This window comes from Diadema setosum, chromosome 5, assembly GCF_964275005.1.
Source record: "Diadema setosum chromosome 5, eeDiaSeto1, whole genome shotgun sequence".
NCBI classification, from domain to species: domain Eukaryota; kingdom Metazoa; phylum Echinodermata; class Echinoidea; order Diadematoida; family Diadematidae; genus Diadema; species Diadema setosum.
Window position 1 is genome coordinate 1401190 of NC_092689.1, and position 12155 is coordinate 1413344.

A 12155-nucleotide genomic window follows, 5' to 3' on the forward strand; every position below is an offset into this window, starting at 1 on the left:
TAATAGCATAACGTATATCAATAAAATGTGTACCGGGCGTCATTAAGTGGTCAGTTAAGAGACCTTAGAACTGGCGAGTATTGTCTATGATTATGAAATTTGTCTACTAAAACGAATAAAAGGTTTGATGCATTGCACGTGTTCAAGAGGCCCAATTACCTGCCTCAAACATTGCCTATATAATGTAGAGATTTACCTTTGGGATATAGTCCTTTGATCAGGCTCCTTCTCAATCATTCATACATGCTGGTTATATTCAATAATGATCGTGCTCCATGTGTTACTGCCCTACTTTGGCAAAAGGAAGCAAGTGACAAAAGTGACATTTCTCGTAAAAGAGCAAAATGTGTATGTCATTTACACTGACGTCAGTGGACTACCATGATGTCTTATCTAACATATCTCTTAGTATATAGGATGAGTGTTTCTGCATGAAATTTGGCCTGGAAGAAGAGCTCATTATGTGATTATTATGAAAGCATCAATAACTCAAATTTGGATAGTATGTCACTTGCTTCCTTTTGCCAAAGTAGGGCAGCATAGTATCAATAATCATATACTCCACAATGATGTAAAGTGGCAGATAATGAGTTTTAACCATGGATTTTTTTTTTTTTTTTCAATTGCGCCTCGGAACATGCCAAGAGAGATGAGAGAACTGGTTCCACAGATTGGTATATCTCTGTGGTGTACTAGTTGTCTTCCAAATTGTCTTTTCAGTTTTTCAGTTGACTCTATAGAGATTGAGAAATTAAACGAGTTTATGATATTTTTTCTTGTTTTTATGAATAGTCCTGGAATTTGTTTTGTGATATCTAAACGTATTGGTGCTCTTTATAAGTTACAATTTCTTCCACAAAAAATAACGTAAAGATGTTATATTATTCTGTTGTTCGTTCATGTCACATAAGATATTGTTATAGTATTGTTTGGAATATCACGCTAGTTGACCATGTGACTTAAGGCTATATGATATTTTTCTTTTGATTTGATAATTTCTGAATTGTCGTCTGGTACAACACTGTGACGCATATTACGGGGGGGGGGGGTGACACCGAGTACGAAGGCCCCCTTAGGATAATTAGCTACATAATGAATAGTGAAATCAATTACTGCAAGAAGTCTCACTGACTCGTATAACTATTGCATCACTGGTATAAAAATCTGTTACCACTAGGTGGTGAAGGAAATGTTATTGCTTGAAGGTACTGTCACATTAATGCAGATGCGTAGGTCAATTGTATCACAAAACATCCTACCATATAAACGCCTATAAATATAAGGAGATATCTCTATTTTTCTCAATAAACCACACTTGTAGATTGTTTGTTCCAGAAATAATTTCATTATAACTGTCGTTTACATTCACGTTTTTGCATTGGTTGTTTCTATCCCTGACTCACATTTTAGAACTATTATTGAAGCACTAAAGATGAGGTTTCGTTTCATCTGCAATGGTAAATAAAGCCTTTAAGCAGTAATTTTCAGACGAAGAGAACACCATATATAACGAAATATGTAATATACTTTAGTAGAAATGAAAACAACATACAATGTTATCACCCGCGTCGTCCAAGTATGATGATTTGAAGTAACCTCTGGAGCAGCTGTAGCGTTGAAAAACTTACCGTACGTACGAAGTGATGCCAGTGTTTATTCAAGAGTAATCCATTTTTTCAAGGGGTCATATCTGCATGAAACTTGAATAGTATCAATTATAAAAGAATACGATATCTACTCAATATAAACTATAAGTTTAAGAAGTTTATGTACATTGTACTTGTATACTAGTATTCGACCGATAGAGTGCAGGAAAATGTCGACAAAAATAATTATAATAATATACGCTTGTACATGTAATGTTAATTTCATACCTGTTTTAATATGGACGAGTCAAAGTTGTCTGAGACTAACTTTAACGCGCGCGCGCTTCAACACACGCAAAATATATAGGTACAGTGCATGCGTAATGCAGATTTACGTGCGTAATTATCTGTAATTTGCCTGCCATTTTGTAGGATCGCGGAACGAAAACACAAGACATAAATGCATTATTAACCGTTTTCTCCTCTTTAATTGGTGAAAGCCGACTCAATGAAGGTAAGTTGACAATTCGTCTTAATTTTATTTTCGTCGATTGTCATGATACGACTTGTTATTCGTGGAAAATGAAATTAGAATTCAGGCGGTTTTGATGAGCGCTTTTCGTTCAGAACCCTTTGTTTGACATGCCTACGTGTGTTAGCGTATTGCAAAACAAATTCCTCAATGGTTGGTAAGCCAATGCAGTGGATCTATGGATGGCGATTGGTTGTATGAAGAACCTACACTGCACTGAAGCAGTTGTATGCATGCAGTGTGCAGGTTCTGTTCTGTACCACTGATTACTCGAGTCTTCTGTAATGTAACGTTAGAGTTCTGGAACAGAAGCACATCACATGTAACAGAACAATACATGCTATACAGAGACCCTTATGGAATATCTGGGAATTGCATGCAGTTGAATTTTGGCACGGAAGGCCGAACCGAGTAAATTTAGAACTACATGTAGATCTAAGTAAATGTCCTTGCCCTTGCCAAGGGCAATATTTTATTTGGTGCAGGCTTTTTATCTGTAAAATTTCATTCAAACAGTTCTGGATGAAAATCACAAACGACATGATATGAATACAGACAGCCTGTTTTGGGTAAACTAATAGCTTGTTTAAAGATAGCCCGACCAGACGCTGTTACGCTATGCGAAAACAGCGTCTGACGAGCGCGGCATGCAGCCTCAAAGTGAGGAACCTCAATACAACTACAAAACTTAGGAAAATGTATACTTTTTTCCTTTAAACAGAATACTTTACTCACGTTAAATGCATGTTTCTATTACAGAAGAATAGTTCGCCACACTGGGTCCATGGAGACCACTTGCGATAAGTCCGTGGAACAAATAAAATGACACTTTCTGGCGCAATTCCATGGTACGTCGACGTACCATGTACAGCGACTGTGCTGTGTTCAAGTGTATATAGTTAGGCCTGGCGTGAAGGATTGTGTACCGTGTGGACATGCTGGATATGATGATCAATTTCGGTAAGTTTCATTGCGTACATTTGAATACTGATAGCATCAGATGTAGAATAAATATTGAAGAGTATACTTGATGAGTTTGAGGTGACAAAAATGATGTTAAGTATCAAAATTCAAAGCTATCGTGATACGATTACGTCGCTCTCCTAGTGGTTGGTTGTCGCGCGCGTACAGCCCTGTCGCGACGTACCATGTACAGCAACTGGGCTGTGTATAGTTAGTTTAAAGACAAATTGTCATGGACGTGAACGTCATGTCAAAAGGGCCAACAAGAGTGATTTGTTATCTAGATTCTAGGCCCTACTAGGCTAATGTTAAACCCCATCTTTTTAGTTTTTTTGTTGACTTCCTCCAGACAGCCAGTCCTTGAGAATTGTGGTTGATTCGCAGAAATTTTAATGATACACTACTGTTATGTAAAACGAATGGTTGCATGTGTTTTAATTTCGTGCAAGCCAAGTTTTGGAAATTAATATGCACGCGCATGCGAAAGTTCTTGTTTACACTAGACGAGAGTACTGGTCTATATGCATTAAAATATTTAAGAGGTGACTCGCAAAAATTTCATACCCCGAAAAAGGCTGTGAGTGTTGGCTCCAATTCACGAAAATATCATGTTTTACCGTAAGCGTCATAAACTAATGTGGTCAGGAGTCGAGCCAAAGAAAATGTAAAAGACAAGAACCAAAGGAGTAAACCACAGCACAGAACAGAAAAGATAAATAAGACGGGGTTGATCATGCAGGTGATATGAATAGGTTACAATACCACGGACGAACGTATTACATGCATATCATCTGTTACCTCTCTGGACTAGATTTATAACATCCTAGTAGATTTGTAATGGCTTTACCTCTTACTGCATTGGTTTCCTATCTTGTACTTTGCTTGGGATTGTCGAAAACGCATAGAATCTACACCACTTTTCTACAAACACAGTAAAGAGGGAGAAGATGGACTACACATGGGAAAGGTGACTCTCCATATTTGCAGTGACAAAAAATATATCTGGCAGTCAGTGGCATTGTTTCATAAAATTTGCTAAGCATGAAAGGGGGTATAAATCAAGAACTGAATGTGGTCCTGGATACCGAATACTGTAAAAGTGGATATTTTCGCATGACTAATTTTTCGCGCTCAGCGGGATAAGAAGAGTTTTGTGTGTTTTAATTCCACGGAATCAAGACCTCAACTACTGGAACATATGGCAGGCAAAAATATTCTTGTGCTTTTATTTTTGCGCTAGTTTCTGGTTGCACAAAATGCATGAAAATGTCAACACCATGAAAATTTCCACTTTTACAGTAGCTGGAATAATGCAGCCTTTGCCCATCACCAATCTTGACCTATGGCAGTTTTAAATAATATTGTATCAAAAAACTTTGGACTCATTTCACTAAGAATGTTGCTGAGGGATGGTTACAGTTTGGGGCCAGTTTTGCCCAAACTTGTCTTGTGCATGCCAGATTCAGTCTGATGAGCATTCCTGTTCCTGGTTTGAGTGCGCCCTTCTCTTCATCAGTATCTTATGCTTGATGAAATCAGCTTCCTTGAAGGATTTTATTTTTGTACCATTTACAGCATTTTGGTTTATGTGGTTCCAAATTCTCACTGTTCTTGGAAAGAATGAAAATTTGTGTGTAATATGTACTGTTGCTACACAGAGAAAGTGTGTTTCAAATTGTGATCCTGGTGGACATCTACTGTGGTACATATTGTATGTTGCTGGAGTGGTGATGGGTGAAAAAAAAAAAAATGAAGAAAGCTGTTTGGTAATGGATTTTGTTGAAGTGATGCACCTTCTTCTTCTTAGAGATTCTTCTATTAATACTCCTCAACATTCCATCTGGAACAAAACGAGGAGGAAGGGGGAGTGCACAATATTGCTCTGTCCTTGTAACTTGAGTCTTGGACCCCGTTTACAGTGAGAGGCTCGGCCGCGGCTCGGCCGCGGCCGAGCCCAGCCCCGCTTCAGTGTAAACGCGCAAAAGGCCAAATGCGAGGCCAAAATTGGCCTCGCATTTGGCCTCGCTCTGGAGGTGGTCTCGGCCGCGGCCGAGCCACGGCCGAGCTCGGCCTCTTCTTGGTGTAAACGCAAACTGGGCCAAATGCGCGGCCAATTTTAGTCTGGCTTTCAGACCCTCTGCCCGTACTATTTTGCTATTCACGATATTAACCCCCTCAACGTGGAAAACTAGTATAGTTTAAGGTGGTTTTGTCCTGCAAAGGATTTTTCCTTCGGCAAAGGCCTTTGCCCGAACGGGCCACTTCGTCGCCACGGAATCCAGTTGGCAAAGGGTCTGAAAACCAGGCTATACCAAATTGCGTTTGTTTACAAGCAGAGCGCCACTACGACAAAATATTTAAAGGTTTGAATTAAAAGCGCGGCTGAGCCCAGCAGTGTAAACGGACGAAATTGCGAGGCTCGGCCGCGCAATTGAGGCCGGGCTGTAAACGGGGTCTTGGTGACAGAAAAATAAAGTTGCTTGCAGTTTAAATGTGTTGTTGTTGACTGTGCTCTGGATGTTGGGTGGTAGTGAGTTCCAGTTCTTGGCAAGCAGAGGTCGAGTGTGGAGGCTGTTCTGTCCAGTTGATGAAACGAGAAAGATGTTGTGTCCCTATAGTCACCAAACTCAAGGCGAGCTGCTGCTTTTTGTACCTTTCCTAGCTCTCTGACTTCTGTTGTGTTGTGAGGATTTCATACTGTGGAGGCACACTCTAGCTGGGAGTGGACTAAGGCAGTACAGGCCCTGCCTTTGACCTCTGAGCACTGTGTAGTAGAGTGAAGGAAGCCATGAGTACAGATGTCTTTATGTCTGATGGTCTGACAATGTTGATTCCAGTGAAGATACGTGTAAGTAATCATGGAACCAAGATAATTTCATTTGTCAACACATGGGATCACCTCACTTGAGAGCTGGTACATTTATTTTGTAAATTTATTTCATGAATTTAAACACTGTTTTAAAACACACAAAATAGTGTGTTTCAAAACAGTGTTTCTCTAAAAACAGTGTATTGAAAATCTTAAGACTTTAAAATGTACAAGTTGTAGCAGCAATCTCAAACACTGTTTAAATGACATCACAATTGCCTTGCGCAGAATGTGCTTCTTGATCGGCCAGAAACGGAGCGCCACAATGTGACATCGATATTGCCTGTACATGCAATATGCATTGCAGTGAAAACTTCACCATGAGCGGCAGGGAGGAAGATGACCTGTCTAGTCATCCTTGTATATGCTAGAATGGGTATGAGTTCAGTCGTCCATCATCACGACCAGCATCATTAATCGCTGAATGGACATCATAAAAATACACATATCGTGAATTCGCACCATGTTGGGGCCGGACGACGACACATGAGGCTATAGTCTTCAGCTCAGCTAGCTCACAGTAGGACCTACAGTACAGTGCAATTGCAATAGCTCAGCTACATGTAGCTTAGCTCAGTTCGATGTCGTGATCGAAAAGCGGGCGCCCTGTTTGACCTTTTGCTGAGGAACAAACTGCACGGAATGAGCTGCGCAATGGCACAATCCGAGAGAGCCCCAACACGTTCGGGGGAAAAATCTTATAAATGCTGTTCTGACGAAACCGTCTTTCAAATCAGTGTTTCAAAATAGTGATTCTCGGGACGCAAAATCTCATAAACACGGCCATAGTCTCCACATGGGAGCTAATCAATAACTACTTTATGTGTACATTACCCACCACCTGTACTGTACATAATGTATGGATGAGTGTCCACAAACACACCCCCGGAGGATCAGCAAAAATACTGACAAACTCATATGTTTTTACATGCATTCACAATGGGTTCTACAGACTGCTGCAGCTGGGATTGTGATATCACTGTAGCCTGGCTGACATGTGCCTGCAGGGAGTACTACTGTACAGTGTACATGTAGTTGAAATTCAGACAAGATCAGGTTTTCTGCAGTGAGTTTTTGCACTACCTGTAGGAACCCACGTTATGTGAGATAGCATGGTAGTCTGATATTACTGAGATTCACTAGAAATTTCTTAGCATCTCTTTGATGTTGCTTTTTGTGGTGTGGCCATGCTTTCTCTGCAGTCTTTCATAGTTGTTTTCTGTATGTGATGAATTCTTTCAGTCTGCTTGCATTGCTGTCAAATACTGGTAGTAGTGCAAACATCAGATGAATGCACTGTAAACAGGGACCCAGGAAACTAGGTGAAACTACTTAAACTGTACATGGTGGTAAATGATGCCATAGAGACCAGTGAATGTTGAAAGGGCAGCCAACTCAGAAGAAATTGATTGTGTTATACTGAGCTTACATGTATGCCATCATCCTTGATGTCAAAGCCTGCAAAATATTGTTTGGTACACAAGTTACACATTTTGATCTCACACAACTTTTAACTTCTCAAACTGCCTGAGACAACTATATCATGAAGAGTGGAGACAGTCGTTCTCTTTTGAAGTCTTACAACATTATGTTGATACCAAACAAAGAAGATGTTAGAGTCATACACATATGATAAGATGATATGCTCAGGTGGGTATTGATTGTATGTTATTTTTTTTCTATAATGTCTATAGTATGTGCGCTCAAAAGCCATGACAGTGCATTTTATCCACTAATTGATGCATGGCTATTAGTGTACAATGAAAGTGTCCTTCATTTAAATGATGGAGGCGCCTGTATGATGTACATGTGCCCCTAAATTGTATAGCTACAATATTGTGTATTTACAACTCCCCAAATGCTGCCTCTTGAATTCCAATGCACTACCTAAAACAGGCCAAACTGGGGGTTCATGCAGTATCTTGGATGCCTGAATTGATACATAAGTTGCAAATTGAAAGTCCCACATACATATTATATGATACTAATGGATAGTCCCACATACATGTACATGCACTTGTTGTTTTTGTCTACAGAAACATTAGGACAGTATACAGGGATTGTTCAGAAATTGTGTACTAAGAGGTCCATCGTACTTGGTTGCTTTATAAAAGCACATGTCTTTAGTTTTGAAATTTTGGCATTGTTTGCATTTTTCGTAGCTAAAAGAAAAGGGCACACTCACTTTTTATCGCTGTACAGTGCAGTTGGACAATGTTCTGTTTACCGCTCTTTGATGATTAATTGACAAAAACCTGTCTTCTGCCTTCAATACTACAATGTAGTCATCAATATACACGTGTAAAAGTACTTGAGTCAGACTCTGGCACTGAAGAACTATGCAGGTAGTGGACTTCATTACATGTTATGCAACCACGTGTACATGAGGCTGAATGCACATGTGTGTACACAGTTGTGTCTCTAGACCAAAGTCCGCTGTAGTCACACTTGATTTTCTTAATTTTGGTATACATGGTAGACGTGACTTGATATGAATTTACACATGAAAAGGGATATTGGAATATGAACTCATGTCGATTTATAAAGTGCAGGGTTTGTATAATTCATGTACTTAATGCTTCTTAACTTTTGTAATGCTTGTTTTGATTTAGATAAATTGTGCAATTATTCCTGTGTAGAATTACATGTACAAAATAATGTAGCTTTATATACAAGATAGCATTCCTGCAGTAACAAATATCTCATTTAATGTTGCCCAATGAGCCAACAAATTGTTTTTGTTTTATTATAAGCAGATGGTAACTGAAACAACTGTTTACCATGTAAAACTGATAAAAATTTCAACAAAGAATTCATGCATTTAGTTTCATCCTGGCATATTTTTAGGATACAAGTACTGTAGATGACAATCCATGTACAAATTGCAGGAAATGTTTATCATCTACGTGTGTACAAAATTAATTCAGCTGTGTAAATGTCATTCATGTTACTCTCTGAAAGAATCAACTTAGGATGCACATATTCTCTTGAATAGTGCTTTTGTGATTTGCTAGAGACTAGCCAAATTGGGTTTTTAATGAAAAAGATCTTATGATTGTGTCATGCAAACACAACAAACAATGAATTAAAGGCATTATTTACCATTTGAAGATGAAACGAAAACCCAGATTTTGTGCTTCAAAATAGGTTTAAAGTGTGAGTTAGGGTTGGAAACAACTAATATAAAAATGCTAATCAGTATAATCAATGGTAAGTATTAATAAATATACAGAATGTGAACAATATAGTTACAGGCTGTATTATAAAATTATTTCTAGAATAAGCCGTCGTACCGTTATTGTTTATTGGGGAAAATATATCTCCTTTTATTTTTCGGCTTTATTGCGAAATTTTTATATGATTGGATGTTTTGTGATGGAACTGACATTGATATAGCAGGGCTTGACACTAACGGTGGCCCGGTGGCCCAGGGCCACCAAAAACGCACGTCGGGCCACCAGAATTTCAGAAATGAAGAATTTGGTGGCCTGATCGGGCCACCAAAAAAGGTCGGATGTTTGCCTTTGGGCCACCAAAAATAAAAGTTAGTGTGGAGCCCTGGATATAGTATGCGTGCATCAAATGTGTTAACTCAAACTTTTTTTAATCACTGCTCCCAATGGTAAACAATACCTTTAATGCACATGATAGATTGATTGTTTGTTTGGTCTTGTACTGGATCCTTAGTAATACCTAATGTTTTTTTTTTCTGTATTTTCTATTCTGTCTCGATGCTTTGTCCTGACAAGGAGCCACCAGGATGCCAAAAGACAAATATGATAAAGACAAGTATGATAACCACGGGCACCATAACGGCATATCCAGCCACAAGGGGCAGCACAATGGTTTACAGAGGGGCCACCGGATCATGTCACAGGAGGAGGTGATGGGGGGAAAGAAATCACACTGGGAGGGTTTGGAACTTACAGGTGAGAATTCTCTCAAAACGCATGAATTCTAAGCATATTTTCGCATGACAAATTATCAACTATACATGTAATTGATATCTGTTTCTGAAATTTAGTGTGCCTTCACTTTTAATTCTTCATTTGTTACTGATCATTCTGTTTTAACATGATCTGGTGTTATTGTATATATTGAAATGGTACATCGTATTTGATTCACGTTTGCTTTACAACCTACAATGTACATGAAACGTGATTTCGCATTGATGTTAAGCTGGTTGTAATGATTCTGTTTGCATGTGCAGTCCATTTTAGATTCAAGATTATATATTGCCTTGACATGACTAGGCATACGTGAGGGAGAGATGTACAGCACTGTACATGTACACTGTACACTTTGCCATACTGCATGTAACTGACCAGAGAATCTACAATTGAATTGTACCTGTTTGTATACAATGTAATATGCCTCTGCCCTGTATAGATGTTGGAGGCAATATTTTCTGCCCCTACATCTTTAATGATTTAAACAACCATTAGGGTGATTTTGTTGATACTTGGCCTTGGGAGATTATATAATCAAATTTGAAGTCTTCTGTTTTTTAAAATCTAATTTTTGTACTGTCAAACATCACAAGTTTCAGCTTACGATCAAAATGTATTTGATGTAATATACATTTAATTTTGTGGAAAGGAAGGTTTTGACTATATTGTACATATAAAATGGCATAAAAAAGATGCTCAAGAGTAAGCACAAAGGTAATTGGCTAAAATGTCTTTTGCAAGCCTAAGACTCTAGTGGGAATATAATTTCATGAGAAAAATGGAAAATAAGTGGGAGGTACGGTGGGAATATAATTTCATGAGAAAAATGGAAATAAGTGGGAGGTACAGCTGTATTTCCTCCCCTCAATCAAGGTCAAAGAAATGTGATGAATGAACTTGTTCAGCATGAAATTGGGAACTGTCATGAAAAAGAGGATTGCACACAGAGATGACAGGCAGCCTAATGAACTGTGTGTATGTGTGTGAGTGTGTGCGTGTGTGTGTGTGGGGGGGGGGGCAGTCATGTTGTTATTGCCCTACATCGCTTAGGTTTTCAGGCAGATGTACGATGTACTGTACTCCCAGTGAAAGAAGGGCTCTTTTGAAGTGCATGTTTTCATGCTTGTTATGTGTGCACATACATGTACACATATTCCCTTTGAGGACATTCTCAATTGTGGTGAAGTACAATGTACATAATATGGTATAAGCATGAGCTTCTTCTTAGCTTTGAATTTTGTTATGTTGGTTCAAAAGCTCTTACAGATCAATGATTCAGTTTATTATGAAATCTGGGATGGGAAAGCAGGTGTGGTATGGAGAAATAACAAGACAAACTGTGTTCCTGGACGGTGTGATGTTGAGATGGATTGTGCCATTCCAGTAAAGTACATGTAACCAATTCTTGTTCTGATTGTTAAATGTTGCTGAAATGCTGATGATGCTCGTAAAAAAAAAGAGAAGAGAATGATGTGTTGACATGCAGTGAGTTTGCTTGAGGTGTTATGATTGCTAAACAATTGACCAAAGACTGATGCTTTTTAATAGTGCTTGGCTTTGCCTTGTTTCAAGGCAAGTCCACTGATGACCTACACATGTACAGTACTATTTAACTTGTTTTTTTTTTTTTTTTTTTTTGCTACATTGGAATACATAATTACTAAATCTGTTTTTCTATCCAAGCAATGTAGTGGCATACAGTATGGTGTAAGTTTTCTGTCATAGTATCTTTGCATGCGTGTTTTTGATTCCTGCTACATGTCCAGTTGTACATGTACTTTGATGCGTAGCAATGACACCAGATGTAATCGCATTGAAACATTATACAATGTACGGTATGCTAGATGTGATCGTCTCAAATGACACCTTGTGTTGTGGTTACTGTATGTTGTGAGGTTGACAGTCACAAGTCAGTATCAAAGCTCAAGACTTCTAACAGGTCGTGTGAATTGTGATGTAATTAACTGTCTATAGACTCATTTGATGATAATCATTTATTGCACAGGGATGAACGGGTTCAGCGCAGTTCATTGGCAGGACACACTAAAATGTACTTGTTTTGGCAACCAAATGCCACAGCTTGGCTCGTAGACTTGTACAGAAAGTACTGATATTTATGTATTAAGGACATAAAATTCTTGCCCAGTTACCTCTCAGTGTACAAACCTTGAACACAACAACAACAACAACGAATGGAAACCCCACAACATAAAATGATTTTGCAAAATCTGGATGTAGAAGAGATTAGCTGTTAT

General features: G+C 38.6%; 1 protein-coding gene across 1 annotated transcript in view; it reads left to right on the forward strand.

The window, feature by feature from the left end:
* The first annotated feature begins 1993 nt into the window (after positions 1-1993).
* The window catches only part of LOC140228978 (CCR4-NOT transcription complex subunit 6-like), a 33242-nt gene continuing 23080 nt past the window's right edge, over positions 1994-12155 (forward strand). Inside the window, exons 1-2 of the mRNA XM_072309236.1 lie at positions 1994-2100; positions 9700-9879. Of these exons, the coding sequence (XP_072165337.1) occupies positions 9711-9879 (169 nt within the window). The 5' untranslated portion in view covers positions 1994-2100; positions 9700-9710. The remainder of the gene's footprint in view (positions 2101-9699; positions 9880-12155) is intronic.